The sequence below is a fragment of the Strongylocentrotus purpuratus genome, unplaced genomic scaffold, assembly GCF_000002235.5.
Source record: "Strongylocentrotus purpuratus isolate Spur 01 unplaced genomic scaffold, Spur_5.0 spur5_scaffold_5, whole genome shotgun sequence".
NCBI lineage: Eukaryota > Metazoa > Echinodermata > Echinoidea > Camarodonta > Strongylocentrotidae > Strongylocentrotus > Strongylocentrotus purpuratus.
This window is the reverse complement of record NW_022145611.1, coordinates 40,236,964-40,257,619: the sequence shown is the minus strand read 5'-3', so window position 1 is coordinate 40,257,619 and position 20,656 is coordinate 40,236,964. Positions and strand designations below refer to the sequence as shown.

General features: G+C 38.5%; 2 protein-coding genes across 3 annotated transcripts in view; both read left to right on the top strand.

Annotated features, from left to right (window-relative positions):
* Window positions 1–403: 403 nt before the first annotated feature.
* Window positions 404–4,779, top strand: LOC105440783 (fibropellin-3-like). The gene is made up of 5 exons (XM_030999206.1): window positions 404–503; window positions 1,481–1,588; window positions 2,545–2,652; window positions 3,597–3,704; window positions 4,661–4,779. Exons 1-5 carry the CDS (start codon window positions 419–421, stop codon window positions 4,777–4,779), a joined length of 528 nt encoding a protein of 175 aa, XP_030855066.1. The 5' UTR covers window positions 404–418.
* Window positions 4,780–11,184: 6,405 nt separating this feature from the next.
* LOC105437744 (fibropellin-3-like) overlaps window positions 11,185–20,656 on the top strand; it is a 35,805-nt gene continuing 26,333 nt past the window's right edge. Inside the window, exon 1 of one of the 2 annotated variants that reach the window (XM_030999418.1) lies at window positions 11,185–11,302. In XM_030999418.1, coding sequence (XP_030855278.1) covers window positions 11,221–11,302 — 82 coding nt within the window. In that variant the 5' untranslated portion in view covers window positions 11,185–11,220. The remainder of the gene's footprint in view (window positions 11,303–20,656) is intronic. The other variant, XM_030999417.1, reaches the window with a different exon arrangement.

The following is a 20,656-nucleotide window of genomic DNA, read 5'->3' as shown; positions in this document are numbered from 1 at the left end:
TAACATGTCTTGCAACGTATTCAATGTATAGGTTATTTTTGCGTCAATTTTTACATTAAATTCAACCCAAGATGAAGAAATCACTTGCTTTCTGTTATTTTTGATCAATCAGGAGCACATTCTTTAAGATTTGCGATTAAATTATCTTTTTTCCAAAATTTCAAAGGCCATATTTTGGAAAAGAATTGAACTTTGAAAGAGATATTCAGTCCATTAGAGTTTCACAAATGAGGTAACTCTTTCTCTCACTGTGGTTAATCGAATTGAAGATACCACTTTTGACTCTATTTTCCTGTAATCCGTCAGGTAAAGTTTAATCTGTCAAAAATGTTTGTTTTTTTCTCGTCATCTTTATCAAATTCATTGCCTTTGAAAATCAATTTTCACATGTTTAGTCGTTTGTGCTGCCGACACGTGTATGAGTAGAGGAGCTTGTACTGATGGAGATCCCACCGTTACGTGCGTATGTGATGCTGGCTACACTGGGAGTACCTGTGAAATTGGTAAGCTTTAGCTTTTTTATTATATTACAATCATGCATACATGCATTTTTCATGTAAAGCAAAATCCAATGAAATTCTCATTCGTTGCTTATTAAAAAATTATAGATACAGAGCGAGCAAGGAAACAGAAAAAAAGAAATTACAGTGATTGTTGAGGAAACTCTTTGAGTTTCTTCTTACTTGAGAGTCAATAAAGTAAAAGTACAGACATACAGATTTGAACTTTGAAAAAGATATTAAGTCCATTTACTTGGTTGGATTTATTGACTTATAGTTTCACAAATGAGGTAACTCTTTCTCTCACTGTCGTTAATCGAATTGAAGATTTTTTCCAGATACGGTTCGTAGATGTTTCTAATTCTTGTTAGGAATTGATAGAAACTCTCCTCCTTTTGATTTCGAGTAGGCACTGTCTTGAAGTATGGAAGTGCATGGTCATCTACAAAACAGCAGATTTGATATACCGGTAGTGATTCCAACAACGATCTCCATTGATAAAGATTCTGTTTAAGGATACGTTGAAACTAACACATGTCATTGTGATCACAACGATTCCACTTTGGACGATAACATGTCTTGCAACGTATTCAATGTATAGGTAATTTTTGCGTCAATTTTTACATTAAATTCAACCCAAGATGAAGAAATCACTTGCTTTCTGTTATTTTTGATCAATCAGGAGCACATTCATTAAGATTTGCGATTAAATTATCTTTTTTCCAAAATTTCAAACGCCATATTTTAGAAAAGAATTGAACTTTGAAAGAGATATTCAGTCCATTTTCTTTTATTGACTTAGAGTTTCACAAATGAGGTAACTCTTTCTCTCACTGTGGTTAATCGAATTGAAGATACCACTTTTGACTCTATTTTCCTGTAATCCGTCAGGTAAAGTTTAATCTGTCAAAAATGTTTGTTTTTTTCTCGTCATCTGTATCAAATTCATTGCCTTTGAAAATCAATTTTCACATGTTTAGTCCTTTGTGCTGCCGACTCGTGTATGAGTAGAGGATTTTGTACTGCTGGAGATCCCACCGTTACGTGCGTATGTGATGCTGGCTACACTGGGAGTACCTGTGAAATTGGTAAGCTTTAGCTTTTTTATTATATTACAATTGTAAAGCAAAATCCAATGAAATTCTCATTCCTTGCTTATTAAAAAATTATAGATACAGAGCGAGCAAGGAAACAGAAAGAAAGAAATTACAGTGATTGTTGAGGAAACTCTTTGAGTTTCTTTTTACTTGAGAGTCAATAAAGTAAAAGTACAGACATACAGATTTGAACTTTGAAAAAGATATCAAGTCCATTTACTTGGTTGGATTTATGGACTTATAGTTTCACAAATGAGGTAACTCTTTCTCTCACTGTCGTTAATCGAATTGAAGATTTTTTCCAGATAGAGTTCGTAGATGTTTCTCATTCTTGTTAGGAATTGATAGAAACTCTCCTCTTTTTGATTTCGAGTAGGCACTGTCTTGAAGTATGGAAGTGCATGGTCATCTACAAAACAGCAGATTTGATATACCGGTAGTGATTCCAACAACGATCTCCATTGATAAAGATTCTGTTTAAGGATACGTTGAAACTAACACATGTCATTGTGATCACAACGATTCCACTTTTGGCGATAACATGTCTTGCAACGTATTCAATGTATAGGTAATTTTTGCGTCAATTTTTACTTTAAATTCAACCCAAGAGGAAGAAATCGCTTGCTTTCTGTTATTTTTGATCAATCAGGAGCACATTCATTAAGATTTGCGATTAAATTATCTTTTTTCCAAAATTTCAAAGGCCATATTTTGGAAAAGAATTGAACTTTGAAAGAGATATTCAGTCCATTTTCTTTTATTGACTTAGAGTTTCACAAATGAGGTAACTCTTTCTCTCACTGTGGTTAATCGAATTGAAGATACCACTTTTGACTCTATTTTCCTGTAATCCGTCAGGTAAAGTTTAATCTGTCAAAAATGTTTGTTTTTTTCTCGTCATCTGTATCAAATTCATTGCCTTTGAAAATCAATTTTCACATGTTTAGTCCTTTGTGCTGCCGACTCGTGTATGAGTAGAGGATCTTGTACTGCTGGAGATCCAACCGTTACGTGCGTATGTGATGCTGGCTACACTGGGAGTACCTGTGAAATTGGTAAGCTTTAGCTTTTTTAGTATATTACAATTGTAAAGCAAAATCCAATGAAATTCTCATTCCTTGCTTATTAAAAAATTATAGATACAGAGCGAGCAAGGAAACAGAAAGAAAGAAATTACAGTGATTGTTGAGGAAACTCTTTGAGTTTCCTTTTACTTGAGAGTCAATAAAGTAAAAGTACAGACATACAGATTTGAACTTTGAAAAAGATATTAAGTCCATTTACTTGGTTGGATTTATTGACTTATAGTTTCACAAATGAGGTAACTCTTTCTCTCACTGTCGTTAATCGAATTGAAGATTTTTTTTTCCAGATAGAGTTCGTAGATGTTTCTCATTCTTGTTAGGAATTGATAGAAACTCTCCTCCTTTTGATTTCGAGTAGGCACTGTCTTGAAGTATGGAAGTGCATGGTCATCTACAAAACAGCAGATTTGATATACCGGTAGTGATTCCAACAACGATCTCCATTGATAAAGATTCTGTTTCAGGATACGTTGAAACTAACACATGTCATTCTGATCACAACGATTCCACTTTAGGCGATAACATGTCTTGCAACGTATTCAATGTATAGGTAATTTTTGCGTCAATTTTTACATTAAATTCAACCCAAGATGAAAAAATCACTTGCTTTCTGTTATTTTTGATCAATCAGGAGCACATTCATTAAGATTTGCGATTAAATTATCTTTTTTCCAAAATTTCAAAGGCCATATTTTGGAAAAGAATTGAACTTTGAAAGAGATATTCAGTCCATTAGAGTTTCACAAATGAGGTAACTCTTTCTCTCACTGTGGTTAATCGAATTGAAGATACCACTTTTGACTCTATTTTCCTGTAATCCGTCAGGTAAAGTTTAATCTGTCAAAAATGTTTGTTTTTTTCTCGTCATCCGTATCAAATTCATTGCCTTTGAAAATCAATTTTCACATGTTTAGTCCTTTGTGCTGCCGACTCGTGTATGAGTAGAGGATCTTGTACTGCTGGAGATCCCACCGTTACGTGCGTATGTGATGCTGGCTACACTGGGAGTACCTGTGAAATTGGTAAGCTTTAGCTTTTTTATTATATTACAATTGTAAAGCAAAATCCAATGAAATTCTCATTCCTTGCTTATAAAAAAATTATAGATACAGAGCGAGCAAGGAAACAGAAAGAAAGAAATTACAGTGATTGTTGAGGAAACTCTTTGAGTTTCTTTTTACTTGAGAGTCAATAAAGTAAAAGTACAGACATACAGATTTGAACTTTGAAAAAGATATCAAGTCCATTTACTTGGTTGGATTTATTGACTTATAGTTTCACAAATGAGGTAACTCTTTCTCTCACTGTCGTTAATCGAATTGAAGATTTTTTCCAGATAGAGTTCGTAGATGTTTCTCATTCTTGTTAGGAATTGATAGAAACTCTCCTCTTTTTGATTTCGAGTAGGCACTGTCTTGAAGTATGGAAGTGCATGGTCATCTACAAAACAGCAGATTTGATATACCGGTAGTGATTCCAACAACGATCTCCATTGATAAAGATTCTGTTTCAGGATACGTTGAAACTAACACATGTCATTGTGATCACAACGATTCCACTTTAGGCGATAACATGTCTTGCAAGGTATTCAATGTATAGGTAATTTTTGCGTCAATTTTTACATCAAATTCAACCCAAGATGAAGAAATCACTTGCTTTCTGTTATTTTTGATCAATCAGGAGCACATTCATTAAGATTTGCGATTAAATTATCTTTTTTCCAAAATTTCAAAGGCCATATTTTGGAAAAGAATTGAACTTTGAAAGAGATATTCAGTCCATTTTCTTTTATTGACTTAGAGTTTCACAAATGAGGTAACTCTTTCTCTCACTGTGGTTAATCGAATTGAAGATACCACTTTTGACTCTATTTTCCTGTAATCCGTCAGGTAAAGTTTAATCTGTCAAAAATGTTTGTTTTTTTCTCGTCATCCGTATCAAATTCATTGCCTTTGAAAATCAATTTTCACATGTTTAGTCCTTTGTGCTGCCGACTCGTGTATGAGTAGAGGATCTTGTACTGCTGGAGATCCCACCGTTACGTGCGTATGTGATGCTGGCTACACTGGGAGTACCTGTGAAATTGGTAAGCTTTAGCTTTTTTATTATATTACAATTGTAAAGCAAAATCCAATGAAATTCTCATTCCTTGCTTATTAAAAAATTATAGATACAGAGCGAGCAAGGAAACAGAAAGAAAGAAATTACAGTGATTGTTGAGGAAACTCTTTGAGTTTCTTTTTACTTGAGAGTCAATAAAGTAAAAGTACAGACATACAGATTTGAACTTTGAAAAAGATATTAAGTCCATTTACTTGGTTAGATTTATTGACTTATAGTTTCACAAATGAGGTAACTCTTTCTCTCACTGTCGTTAATCGAATTGAAGATTTTTTTCCAGATAGAGTTCGTAGATGTTTCTCATTCTTGTTAGGAATTGATAGAAACTCTCCTCCTTTTGATTTCGAGTAGGCACTGTCTTGAAGTATGGAAGTGCATGGTCATCTACAAAACAGCAGATTTGATATACCGGTAGTGATTCCAACAACGATCTCCATTGATAAAGATTCTGTTTAAGGATACGTTGAAACTAACACATGTCATTGTGATCACAACGATTCCACTTTGGGCGATAACATGTCTTGCAACGTATTCAATGTATAGGTAATTTTTGCGTCAATTTTTACATTAAATTCAACCCAAGATGAAGAAATCACTTGCTTTCTGTTATTTTTGATCAATCAGGAGCACATACATTAAAGATAAACTCCAGTTCTGGTAAAAAAAAAAAAATTAATTCTCACAGAATCAAACGAAAATTACACTGAATGTTCAAGATTACAAATAAATGACATGTGCCAAACAAATTTGAAAGAAAATGTATACTGGCTGAGTAATGAGCATAGAAAGACAAGGAAATCAAGGTAGTACTAGCCCCGACACCATGTGTGTTGTCTCATAGCTTTCTGTGTACAGTGCCTGTTACTTTACCAAGACTCGGTCAATTTTGATGACTCCAGAACCTTGCAGTGCACTTAAATTCCAAACCAGTGGAGCGGTTTGGTCCTTAACGATAAATGTGAAATTCGTTATTTATTTTAGTATATTTTCTTTACTTTCAGTCGTGGTCTGTTCTGCGGAAATCCCGTGTATGAACATAGGTACATGTGACAACAATGTATGTACATGTGCTTCGGCGTATTATGGAGCTACATGCGCTGACACAAGTAAGATATAATAATATTCAGTTTTTATATAGCGTAAATTACAATTGAGTCTCTAAGCGCTATGGAAATAGAAGAAAATCAAATAGCATGGTAAATATCCAAACTAAAAAGTACATTGTATTGCATAAAGACTGGTACGAAAATACGTCGTATTGGTAAACAAAACTTATATTTTTAGAAAGAAAAAAGTCTGATCTTTCATTTTTATATTTACAAAAAATCACGAAAATGACTGAATGAGGCGCAATGAGCAATGAAAGTAGAAAGCACCGCCAAATTCTCCATTACTGGCGATGTAACCGAAATCGCTCCGTCACAGGGGAAACAATCACAATGCGCGGACTCGCTTTCAAAGGGTTAACACTGTGACATGGAATTTGTGTCATGTTATGGTCATATTATGACTTCAGCCTCCTAATACATTTTAAGATCGTCAATGTAACTTTTAGCCCCCATTTTTCCATAAAGAAGTTGAACAAGTCGAACTATTTGATAATTTGACAATCTAAAGTACACTATTCTTAAATGCTTTTGGAACGGTTCGGTCGAGAACGATGAATGTAAAAACTTTTATTGACTTCAGGATATTTTCTCTCCTCTCTGTAGTCGATTGTACAAGTGGCAACCCGTGTCTGAACGGTGGTACCTGTGAGAACGATGCATGTACATGTGCTGGTGGATTTACAGGATCTGTGTGTGACAGAGGTACGTTAATATTTCATTCTCACTGGCTTAATAAAGAGGTTGGGTCCAGAGAGATTGACGGAAGAAAAGAAGAGAAAAGAAAGTGATAATTTATTTAAGCCCAAAGAGTAGAAGAGAGGAAAAAGAGGAAGCGATAGAGAGAAAAAAATTGAATGATTGAAAAAAAGAAATCGCTACCCTGTGTAACGGGTCGGTAGCGTATTGGATAAGATGTACATGTGCTTCGGGATTTAATGGAGCTTTGTGTAGTACATGTATTAAAGGTACTATGTCCGTTTGCAGTAAAAAAAAAAATGAAAAGGTTAAATTCCACCGGACGTTGAAAGTAAATACTAATTTAGAACTTCCTTAAAAAAGGGGGGCTTCAAAATGTCTTGAAGTGGGAAAGCAACGACTATAAGTTGTCGAATCGACTTAAGAGCTATAGAGCCAGTAAGTAATAGTCTGATTTTCAGACCATTGTACCGAATGGTCGTACGTTTGATGCTGCGCAAAAATTCAATCAGTTTAATTGTGGCCATTACAAGAAGTGGGTTATGGATGTAGACAAATGCTCATGTACCCGTTACAGCCCATTTCATGTATGTTTATTACCAAAGAAGTAAAAAAAAAAAAAAAAAAAAAGCCAGTCAGTCACTCAATAGTGTAGACAGTGAAGTCTAGCAAGTAAACGGGTTTCTTTGCATGATTTTATCATTAGGACTCTGCTAACGTTTAAATTTCACAGATAGGACATTCATAAAATATTCATAATTTCTGCAAAGTTCTCCAGAATTTGATGTTGGCTGCAAAAAAGGGCATATTATCTTTAAAACCCAATGTATCATAATTTTGATCCCCGTAGAACTTACCATGAATTTTTGTTTCAATAAGGGTCTAGTACCTGTACTAGACAAAGCTCCATTAAACCCCGAAGCACATGTACATGTCCGCGGTTAAAGTCCCTCCGCGGCACTAATGTCCTTTGGCAAGACTTAATAATTGAAACTCAATTTGCACAGATATCGACGAATGTGCTTCCACTCCGTGTATGGCTAATGAAGATTGTACCAATGGATTGAACATGTATACATGTGCGTGCTCTGCTGGTTATGCTGGGTCTCCGTGTGCAGGTAAGCTATCAAGTCAAAGCAGATTACATACAAACACCTATTACATACAGCAAATGCTTCTTTCTCATCAAGACATTATAGATACCTAGGCTTTCATTCTTCGTATCAGAGTCAAATTCAACTCACGGTTTGCATCTCCACTCGATCAACAGTGAAAAGTCACAATGTTAATTAATTAAATAGCTATTTTTTAGTTGGCCCAGCGACGGCCTGACGTAAAAAGTTAATGAATCAGTTTATCTTCCCAAATTACAAAAGTGTGAATCAAGCTACAGTGTCGAATATAAATGAGAAGGTTGACAAATTGTTAGGCTACCCCGGGTCCTTTCGCTAAAAATAGTCCGTTCCGTCACAAAATTATTTTTCACTCTTTCGTTTATAACACAAGATGGCGCTATTCAATGAAATCAGAACAATTATTCCGGCACCTTGATTTTCATGAGACAAGTCGCTGAAAACGTACTCCAAACTACAATTTATTAACAATCTATATCCATAACTTTATGATCAATTTTGAAAAATGAACACTTATTTTCGTTTATTGCAACAAACGTGCAGAACAAAGCTTTTATTCTTATCATACGATATTTTTAGAATTGATGGTATTTGCTAATTAGTTTAGAATATACACTTTCAGTGAAACAAGATTAGTAGGTGACTGTTTACTATGTTTCGATGTTCAATGATATTGTAATCCATACCAAGTATTCGTTATCAAGTCTCCAAACACTGTGTTGATGTTGTCCAAAACACTGTGTTTCTTCACAATATCCAGACTAGAATATAGTTTTGTTTCACCTGACGAATGAACATTAATATTCCTATTACAAAATAGAGAACACATTAAACATTTAAAGAGATATTTAGTTCATGTTATGTATTGATAATTCTACGAAGGAGGTTATTCATTTCTTAACTCTCATTATTTAAAATGCAAGTTTTGACTTAATTTTCCTGTTAATCACTTTTTCTTCGAGGGCCACATCAAGGACTGTCAGACAACGAAACTTGTTTTAGAGATTTTTTTTCTTTTTCTAAGTCCATGAATTTGGAGAAAAAAATCGGACAAATCAAGATAGATTTAGTTTGTTTACTTTATTTTATTTTTTTATTAAAAGTTTTACAAATGAAGTAGATTTTTTCTCAATTATCATTAATTTGCATTTAAAAACAATTTTTACTGGATTTTCCTGCTAATCGCTAAAAATATAAATATCTGACAACATGGAAATTATTTTCTTGTCACTTTCATTCCAATGATTATCATTGAAACTCAATTTGCACAGATATCGACGAATGTGCTTCCAGTCCGTGTACAGCTGAAGAGGATTGCACTAATGGATTGAACATGTATACTTGTGAGTGCTCTGCTGGTTATGCTGGGACTCCGTGTGCAGGTAAGCTATCAAATCAAAGCAGATTACATACAAACACCTATTACATAAATCAAATGCTTCTTTCTCATCAAGACATTATAGATACCTAGGCTTTCATGCTTCGTATCAGAGTCAAATTCAACTCACGGTTGCATCTCCACTCGATCAACAGTGAAAAGTCACAATGTTGGCCCTTTTTAGTAATTCCCAGCGACGGCCTGACGTAAAAAGTTAACGAATCATTTTATCTTCCCAAATTACAAAAGTGTGAATCAAGCTACAGTGTCGAACATAAATGAGAAGGTTGACAAATTGTTAGGCTACCCCGGGTCCTATCGCTAAAAATAGTCCATTCCGTCACAAAATTATTTTTCACTCTTTCGTTTATAATACAAGATGGCGCTATTCAATGAAATCAGCACTAATATTCCGGCACCTTGATTTTTATGAGACAAGTCGCTGAAAACATACTCCAAACTACAATTTATTAACAATCTATATCCATAACTTTATGAACAATTTTGAAAAGTGAACACTTATTATCGTTTATTGCAACAAAGGTGCAAAACAAAGCTTTCATTCTTATTATACGATACTTTTAAAATTGATGGTACTTGCTAATTAGTTTAGAATATACCCTTTCAGTGAAACAAGATTAGTAGGTGACTGTTTACTATGTTTCGATGTTCAATGATATTGTAATCCATACCAAGTATTCGTTATCAAGTCTCCAAACACTGTGTTGATGTTGTCCAAAACACTGTGTTTCTTCACAATATCCAGACTAGAATAAAGTTTTGTTTCATCTGACGAATGAACATTAATATTCCTTTTACAAAATAGAGAACACATTAAATATTTAAAGAGATATTTAGTTCATGTTATGTATTAATAATTCTACGAAGGAGGTTATTCATTTCTTAGCTCTCATTATTTAAAATGCAAGTTTTGACTTAATTTTCTTGTTATTCACTTTTTCTTCGAGGGCCACATCAAGGACTGTCAGACAACGAAACTTGTTTTAGAGATTTTTTTTCTTTTTCTAAGTCCATGAATTTGGAGAAAAAAATCGGACAAATCAAGATAGATTTAGTTTGTTTACTTTATTTTATTTTTTCATTAAAAGTTTTACAAATGAAGTAGATTTTTTTTCAATTATCATTAATTTGCATTTAAAAACAATTTTTACTGGATTTTCCTGTTAATCGCTAAAAATAGAAATATCTGACAACATGGAAATTATTTTCTTGTCACTTTCATTCCAATGATTATCACTGAAACTCAATTTGCGCAGATATCGACGAATGTGCTTCCATTCCGTGTATGGCTAATGAAGATTGTACCAATGGAGTGAACATGTATACATGTGCGTGCTCTGCTGGTTATGCTGGGACTCCATGTGCAGGTAAGCTATCAAGTCAAAGCAGATTACATACAAACACCTATTACATAAAGCAAAATAATGCTCCTTTCTCATCAAGACCTTATAGATACCTAGGCTTTCATGCTTCGTATCAGAGTCAAATTCAACTCACAGTTTGCATCTCCTCTCGATCAACAGTGAAATGTTACAATGTTAATTCATTTTAATGACCTTTTTTATTTGATTACCGGCGACGTCTACTTGCTAATTTGTTTAGAATATAAACCTTTCAGTGAAACAAATGTTTAAGTCGTTGGCTGTAACTATAGTTCGATGTTCAACGATATTGTAATCCATACCAAGTATTTGTTATCTAGTCTCCGAACTCCGTGTTGTTTTTGTCCAAAACACTGTGTTTCTTCACAATATCCAGACTAGAATATAGTTTTATTTTTCACCTGACGACTGAACATTAATATCCCCATTACAAAAATAATATATCCATATAAAACATTAAAAGAGATATTTAGTTCATTTACTTTGTTTAAGTTATGTATTGTTGTAGTTTTACGAATGAGGTTGTCAATTCATTAACTGTCTTATTTAAAATGCCAGTTTTAAATTAATTTTCCTATCATCCGTTAAAAAAAGATAAAGTGGTCAAAAGTAAAATTATTTTCTAGTCGCTTTTATTCTATTCTTGTCTTTGGAACTCAATTTGCACAGATATCGACGAATGTGCTTCCAGTCCGTGTATGGCTAATGAAGATTGTACCAATGGATTGAACATGTATACATGTGCGTGCTCTGCTGGTTATGCTGGGACTCCGTGTGCAGGTAAGCTATCAAGTCCAAGCAGATTACATACAAACACCTATTACATACAGCAAATGCTCCTTTCTCATCAAGACATTATAGATACCTATAGTGGCGTAATGAGCAAAAACGTTTGGGGGGGCTGACCAAAAAAAAATCGCAGCACCCCACTCTAACATGCATACCCCGCTGAACGTTTCGCAAAGTAGGGTCTAGGGGCAAAGCCCCGGCTAGGGCCAAGGGGCGGAGCCCCCGAAGCTCAAGGGGTATGGGCGTCAGTGGAGGATCCAGGAATTTCTTACTGGGGGGGGGGCACAAAATGGAATGGGGTTAAATATATGTAACACGATGAAGCGACAGAGCGAGGCTTTAGCAGCGAGGAAGCGGAGCGACCAAGCGGGGTGGGTCAGAGTAAGAAGCATTTGAAATTTTAGAACCAAATTAAACGCATTTTCAGGCACTTCCTGGAGTAATATGACGTCAAATTGCTTTCTCCTACCCGTTCCAGGAGTAGGGATCTTTTGCAATTTGAGAAACACATTTGGCGCATTAATGTCCACAGGTACTTCCTGGAAAAAATCGAGGCCTTCTGATTGATTAGAAGTTAGAGAAAAGTGATCTGTCACATCCTGAGACGTTGTATATGCTTTGATGCCGCACAATGCACAAAGACGGTGGTCCGGTACTTCATCAGTAGTACTTGCAAACATTTTCTCGAGTGTATAAACTGTGTGGTTATCAGGGGCATCGCTCGATCCGTTGTACTGTTTTCGACTCTTAATTCTTGTTTGGATCCAGTTTCCTCCTCCCCCACCCGCCCGAAGCGCGGCAATTTTGACGTTTCAATAAATTATTACTCTTAATCCTTCTCTGAATTCATTTTCGCCCATACCGCGCGAAGCGCGGAAGCCTTGACGTTTCATTAAATTATTAGAGAAAGAAGACGATTCGTTTTATCGTGTTTTTGTCTGAATTCAGTTTCCCACTCCCGCGCGAAGCGCGAAGCTTTGACACTTCATTAAATTATTAGAGAAAGAAGTCGATTCATTGTACCGGTTCCGACTGTTAATCCTTGTCTGAATTCATTTTCGCCCATCTCGGGTGAAGCGCGGAAACTTTGACGTTTCATTAAACTTGTACTCTTAATCCTTGTCTGAATTCATTTTCGCCCATCCCGCGTGAAGCGCGGAAGCTTTCACGTTTCATTATATTATTAGAGAAAGAAGACGATTCGTTGTATCGTATTCTTGTCTGAATTCAGTTTACCCCCCCCCCCCCCCCCCTCCCGCGCAAAGCGCGAAAACTTTGAAAGAAGACGATTCATTGTACCGGTTCCGACTCTTAATCCTTGTCTGAAATCATATTCGCCCACCCGCGCGAAGCGCGGAAGCTTTCACGTTTCATTAAATTATCAGAGAAAGAAGACGATTCGTTGTATCGTATACTTGTCTGAATTCAGTTTATCCCCCCCCCCCCTCCCGCGCAAAGCGCGAAAACTTTGACACTTCATTAATATATTATTATTAAAGAAGGGAAACGATTCGTTGTACCGTTCTCGACTCTTAATCCTAGTCTGAATTAAGTTCCCCCCCCCCGAAGCGCGAAAGCTTTGCCGTTTCATTAAATAATTAGAGAAAGAAGACGATTCGTTGAACCGTTCACTACTCTTAATCTTGTTTGAATTCAATTTCCCCAATGGGCCCCCTTACCGGTACATGTGCAGTGTTACATGATGTAAGTATGGAACGCCCGGCCGTGCTTGTCACAGTTGCTTCTAGAAAGGATTCTTTTTTTACTAGTGTTACTGATAGTTGCCACGGCCCCTTAGTGACTATAAAAAAACATTTGCTCTTCCTGGTCATTTGGGAATGTGACAGTTCGCAACAGAAATGGAGAAACGCGCATTTTGTTGAAAATCATGTGATTTCACGAACATTTATACATCACTTGTATATGGAATTGAAAATAAGTCATGGTTCAATTTTATTTGGGGGGGGGGGCTGGCGCCCCCCCCCCCCACCAGTACGCCAGTGGATACCTAGGCTTTCATGCTTCGTATCAGAGTCAAATTTAATTCACGGTTTGCATCTCCACTTGATCAACAGTGAAAAGTTTCAGTGTTAATTAATCTAAATAGCTATTTTTTAGTTGACCCAGCGACGGCCTGACGTAAAAAGTTAATGAATCAGTTTATCTTCCCAAATTACAAAAGTGTGAATCAAGCTACAGTGTCTAACATAAATGAGAAGGTTGACAAATTGTTAGGCTACCCCGGGTCCTTTCGCTAAAAATAGTCCATTCCGTCACAAAATTATTTTTCACTCTTCCGTTTATAACACAAGATGGCGCTATTCAATGAAATCAGCACTATTATTCCGGCACCTTGACTTTCATGAGACAAGTCGCTGAAAACGTACTCCAAACTGCAATTTATTAACAATCTACATCCATAACTTTATGAACAATTTTGAAAAATGAACCCTTATTTTCGTTTATTGCAACAAACGTGCAAAACAAAGCTTTCATTCTTATTATACGATACTTTTAAAATTGATGGTACTTGCTAATTAGTATAGAATAGATACCCTTTCAGTGAAACAAGATTAGTAGGTGACTGTTTACTATGTTTCGATGTTCAATGATATTGTAATACATACCAAGTATTCGTTATCAAGTCTCCAAACACCGTGTTGATGTTGTCCAAAACACTGTGTTTCTTCACAATATCCAGACTAGAATATAGTTTTGTTTCACCTGACGAATGAAAATTAATATTCCTATTACAAAATAGAGAACACATTAAACATTATTTTAAAGAGATAGTTAGTTCATGTTATGAAAAGAATATCCTATCTCTTCAGAACACCCACCTGTTACAAGCCATATATGCAACAACAACAAAATCATATGAAAGGGTTCGAGATCATGACGACCAAATAATGCATCCGGAGTCAGTGAAGTAGAGTCTGTACTTTATTGTTTTCTCTTCGTTAAACAGCCTCGGCCAATACTAGCCAAAACGCTAAACAACAGTGACCGTATGCATGCTACCAAGTATCATATCCACAGCAGACTTAAACAAAGTCTGATCACATTTCCTCCTACAGCAGGCCAAATGTACAAGTGCTTGCAGTCCTATCACATAGCTTAGAATCGCTACCTGCCTGCTATAGCATGCACCAATGCTAGCAATCACACAAAAGAAATCCACTCATGCAAAGAGTTCAATAGAGATACCCCCAAAAAAGGCGGGAAACAGTACAATGGGAACCCCTCTAGAGGGGAAACAATACATTGGGAATCCCTCTAGAGGGGAAACAATTTGTCATTGACTGAAGAAGCAAGGGGGGGCATCTTTGCACCACATAATTTCTATTTAATTTACAACATAAATTCCAATTTACAACAACTTCCCCACGATTAATGTCATAATGTTTGACTGCAATTGGTAAATATATGTAATTACGAGCAGTAAATATATGTAATTACGAGCAGTAAATACAAAACCTTCAAATTTTCAAACATTGTACGATAATAATAATAATACTTCAAATTTCTATGCATGACATATGCAATTAGTCATGTACATAATACATATAACACACATAATATCAACAAATCTCTATTCAAAACTGTTCGCTTCTCATATTGGTAATACAGATACAGGGAGATTATGCGGATTTCGGTGTTGTCCCTTATTTATCCTGCGAGACCTCCGACACTCAAACTCATAGTTCGCGTTCTCTTGTTGAGGGTTGGCTCTCTCATGAGATTCATCTCCAGTTACTGTGGTATCTTCATTCAAATTGTCCTCTTCATTGAGGATAGCTTGTTTTTCTTCACCTGGGGTAGGCCTACTCAAATCCGAGGGTTCCCACAAAAAGGCGAAGTAGGGATTGTTTCCATCTGTAGTAGCCAGCGATTTTTGTTGTGAACTCACGTGCTCCCTTGCTTTGGCCTGTGGATTAAGAACTAGTACCTCCTCTCGTGGGTCAATGATCAACAGCCTTCTGTTAACAACCCTTGTTGGTCCTCCTAGCATAGGACGGATTTTGTACACATCACCGGTCTCGTTAACTGCGGTCACTATGAAAGGATCCCTTAAGACCTTGTCGGCAAGTTTATGACGGCCTTCAAAAGCACATTTCTTCAGTAGCACCCTCGTGCCGATGCTGAGTGGTGAACTCATTGGGAGGGCATCATGCCTTGTCTTTTCACTTTTCAGAATCGTCTCCATATTTTGTTTTGCAACCATGTGCGCCTGTTGGAGTGACTTTGAATGCTCTGTCACAAAGTCTTCATCCCAATTTGCTTGTCCATTCCCGATCAGTTGGTCTAGCGGGGTATGGGGCTCTCGCCCATATAAGAGTCGGTATGGCGATAGTCCTGTCGTCCCATGAGGTGTACAGTTGTACAGGAATACTAATTGATGAATAAGACCAGGCCACTTCCTTCGGCGATCTGGCTCAAGTGAACGGATCATACTGCACAAAGTTCGGTTGAACCTTTCTGTTTGCCCGTTGCCTTGTGGGTAGTAGGGTGTGGTGTGTGTTTTCTCAATACCATACAGCTTGCACAATTCCCGGACTAGAGAACTTTCAAAGTTTCGTCCCTGATCTGAGTGAATTCGCAGCGGAGCACCATAGTGGACATTCCAACCATCAATCAAGGCACGTGCCGTAATTATTGCAGTTTGGTTTTTGCAGGGAATTGCTTGTGCAAACTTGGTAAATGCATCAGTAATTACCAAGACATCTTCGTATCCACCTTGACCTTTATCCAGTTTCAAGAAGTCGATTGCGATCAATTCAAGGGGCTTGAATGCCAACAGATGTCGTCTTGGAGTTCGTAATGCTGGTGTTGGCGTCTTAGATGCAATGCAGACAAAGCACTTCTTGACGTGTCCTCTCACATCACTACACATGCCTGGCCAGAAGCATCTCTCTCGCAGAATTGCCAAAGTTCTGTTAATTCCTTGATGGCCCCATTGGTCATGAGCCATCTGTAGCATCTTCTCTTGGAGGCTCTTTGGAACAAGTAACCGCCTCCTCTGAGGGTGTTTGGAGTCTGGTGGTTGTCTATACAATACTCCACCACATTCTATGATGTTGTTACGTTCTTTCAGCCAGGACCTTGTCTCTGTATTCTCTCTCTTGACTTCATCCTCTGACTTCCATTCACCTCTGATATATTGTCTACAAACTGATAGTGCATCATTCTGTTGTTGAATGGTCTCAAGTTCTTCTGCAGAATACGATGGGTACACTCCAGGAGCTATTTGAGGCTCTTCCTCTGGCTGCTGCTCCCCTTCTATCACAACTTCCGCTGGGAGGACAGTACTAACTGTCAGAGCTCCAATCAACTCTTTCACTTCTTCTTCGCTATTTCCAGGACAACGGCTTAGAGCATCAGCGCATCTGTTGAGTTTCCCAGGACGATATCTGATATCCAGCTGGAAGGGTGCTAGCTGTGCTACCCATCTTTGCTCAGTTGCCCCCAGCTGTGCAGTTTGAAGATAGGCTAAGGGGTTGTTATCTGTGTAGACAATACACTTTGCACCTATCATGTACCCTTTGAATTTCTCTACCACCGCCCATTTGAGAGCTAACAGCTCAATCTTGAAGCTTGAAAAATCTGGATAGTTCTTTTCGGCTCCACGTAGGCTACGGCTTGCAAAAGAAATTGGATGCAGATGACCATCTCTATCCGGTTGTGACAAACAGGCACCGAGTCCTTTAAGAGAAGCGTCAACCTCAAGTATAAACTCTTCTCCAAACCTTGGGTATGCCAGGACTGGCGTTGAAGACAGTCTGTCTTTCAGCTCCTGAAAGGACACTTCTGCTTCTGTGGTCCACACAAATGTTAGGTCTGAGACAGTGTTCACTGTCTTCCTCCTCTTCTTTTTAGACTTCTGTCCGGTTAGTGCATGTAGAGGGGCTGTCAGTCTTGTGAAGTCAGGGACAAATCTCCGATAATAGGATGCGAGGCCAAGGAAGGAGCTCAATTCCGATCCACTTTGGGGTGTTGGCCAAGACTTGATCCTTGATACCTTGCTCGGATCCACCATGACACCCTTCTCACTGACGATATGCCCTAGATGAGCCACTTCCCTCTTGAAAAGCTGACATTTTCCACCTTTCAGCTTCAGGCCATGTTTCACTAACCGGTTGAAGACTTCTCCAAGTCTTGCTAGATGCTCCTCAAACGTTTTGGAGAACACCAGAACATCATCAAGATACAGTATAAGTTTTGTGAAGTTCATGTCACTGAAGATCACTTCCATCACTCTCTGAAATGTGCTTGGGCTGTTGCACAGACCCTGTGGCATTCTATCAAACTCGAAGAGGCCCCATGGGACACGGAAGGCGGTTAAGGGAACAGAGTCTGGATGCATGGTGATCTGAAAGTACCCGTGTGATAAATCGAGGGAAGAGAAGTATTTGGCTCCATCCATGACTTCTAGTGATTCGTCTATCCTGGGAATTGGGAAAGAGTCCTTCACGGTAATCTTATTTAACTGTCGGTAGTCGATACATAAGCGTAGGGCCCCTGATTTCTTCCTTACTAAGACGACTGGACTGGCATAAGAGCTAGCAGATCTCCTTATGATCTTACGTTCCAGCATGTCTTGCAATAGACTGCGCACTTCTGAAGTTTCATGGGGAGTTATTCTTCGATATGGCAGACGTACTGTTTTGTCAGAGGTCACCTTAATTTCGTGGGGTATAAGGTCACATTGTCCCAAGTCAAACTCGTCTCTGGAGAATGCCGCTTCATGGTCTATCAGAAGTTTAGCGATCCTAGATGCATCTTGATAGTCCATCTCATGAAGGCTGATGCCATGAGGAAGCTTAACTTCTTTTCCATCAGTGAAGGTGAATTTTTCCTGTGCCGATGATTCATCTGGTGGTTGAATATTTCTTGTAAGTTCAGGTCGACTTCCTTCTTCATCCTTCATCAATTCTGTCGTGGTGATCAATACATCACATATATTCACCTCAAGCTGGTCATCTCTAGTATGAAGTTGAATCTCATTTCGTTGTTCCAATTGTATGGCAGATGCTATTGTTGAGTTAGGTGGTATGATGAACTCCTTTTCTCCAGAATTGATTAGGAGTAAATGCATCTCTCCACTCTCAGAGCTACAACCTTCTATGACATGAACTTGGGGTTCAAGCGTTGTGATACCCTGAATAAGCCAGACCCTTGACTCTGTAGTTTCACTAATTTGAGAGGGCCTCATTACACAATCCATATGTTGTATAGTCCTTGCTGGCAATACTTCTTCCATTGCACCAGTAACCACTTCTCTTATATGTGCGTTGCCCACTTTCTCCAAGCCTAAGCAGTCTTTCACTAGCTGGAATTCTCCCCGAGCCTCCTCTGAGGGAAAAAGAGCTCGAAGTGCATTACATCCTAATAATATTGGGAAGTCTCTTTGTCTTTCCCCACAAGACTCCCACTGTACATTCAGAAATCCGACAGTGGCTTCTTGTCCCTTCACCAAAACGCGAGTTCGAACAAAGCCCTCTACTGGTACCTTCGTTGGACCGACCCCAACAATTTTTACTGGTAAATCAAACGGGTTCACTTCTCCTACTGCTGCTTCTAGCTGTGAGTGGAACACATCCGAGGGTATTATTGAAGCTTCTGCCCCAGTGTCAAGGACACAGCCAATTTTCACTCCAGCAACTTCTGCCATAGCGGTCGGGCTTTCGGACACTAACCCTGCAGTGTTCTTCATCTCCTCAAACGTTGTCGCAACCTCTGCCACTGAAGTCTGTCTACTGTGGGTCAAACTCAATTCTGCATCATCCTTTCCAGTATCAGTTAAGGACATACCAAATTTTGGGTTTGGGGTGATTTCCTCCATGGGCTCTTCTGTGTTACACCGTTGTCTAATGTCCTCCGCTGTTTTGCCCTCAACAACAGAGGAAACTAGTTTTCCTCTTGTGGCGGAGCATGTTGGTGATGGATGGTGGTAATTGGTTGGGGTGGAGCTTGATAGTGTGTTGCCGGTATGTTGAAATGCTCTTGGCTCCTTGTTCCCTGTTCCATACTCCAAGCAGGGAAGTTTTGATTATCCTGGTTTCTAGGGCCAGTGGGGAAGTTGTACTGAGGCATTGGAAAGTTTGGAGGCACGTTGGGACAGTCTCGCCTGAAATGTCCCCCTGGCCACAGCCATAGCATGCTCCATCTGTCTTCCTTCTCTGCAAAGGTCTCGCTCTTTTCAGCCTGGCTACTTCATCTCGAAGATGCTCTAGTTCTGTCATCATTGCTTTCTGCTGTCCAACCATCTGTTGCATGAGGGGTGTTGAATCATTACTGACTACCCTTCCCACCTCAACATCTACTTCTCGCACTCTGGGCCTCTGGGTAGTGGGGGTGTCTTGAAAGAGTTGGAGAGCCTCCTCCCTTACTTTGAGGAACCCGCTGGATTCATGTGTCAACTGAATTCGCCTAAGCTCTCTCCTCACCCAAGCCTCACGTGCCCCATTGACGAACTGATCACTCAAAGCCTTATCTTTCAGTTGGCTCAGCGCTTCTCCTTGAGCTTGTGTGGTAGCTGCTTTTTCCATCTTGTTATAAGTGCGTAGCAGGACACGGCTGAAATCACAAAGCGATTCTCCCTCCTTTTGAACACGGTTGTGGAACTTGCTACTAAGGGTCTGCGTGGTCTCTTGATAGCCAAAGCATAATTTGAGGCAACCTACAATTTCATCAATATCACCCCTCTTTGATTCACTGAGACACAAAATTTCCTCTCGCGCTGGTCCTGCGAGGTGATCCACAAGAAGTCGAGCCTTGCTACTTATTTCCATATTGTGGTGGGCCGTGATCTCATTAAATTCCTAAAGCCATTCTGACAATGAGACATCACTCGCGTGTTGCGGTAGCCCTCGAAATTTTGGCAAGTTACTCTGAAGAATGCTCTGTAGCCCGATGGATCGACGGAAAAATTGGGACATCATATCCATTTCAGATGATTGCTCTCTGGATGTTGTTGGAGTTGTTGGCGGGGAAGTTTTTGTAGTGGGTGCAGTTGGCGTGATAGTTGCTGTTGTTGTTGTAGTTGTTGAGGTAGTCGTAGTGGTAGTCATTTTCCTGTACTGAGGTTTCCAAGTGCTTTTTCATGCATAAAGATTAACAGAAAAATATTATTGATGCATCAACTAAATCAAAACATACATGAGCATAAAGATAACTATCAAGTATCTGACCGAGGCTGTTTTAACACAAAACCAGTCTAAAGTTCATGTTCTGTCACTCTGATATGATGTTGCTATCACCGATGCCACGGAGAGGGTGAGTCTGGTATGGACTGCTAAATCGTCTTGGATTGTCCCTCGCTGTCAGTCATATCCCACTTCTGAC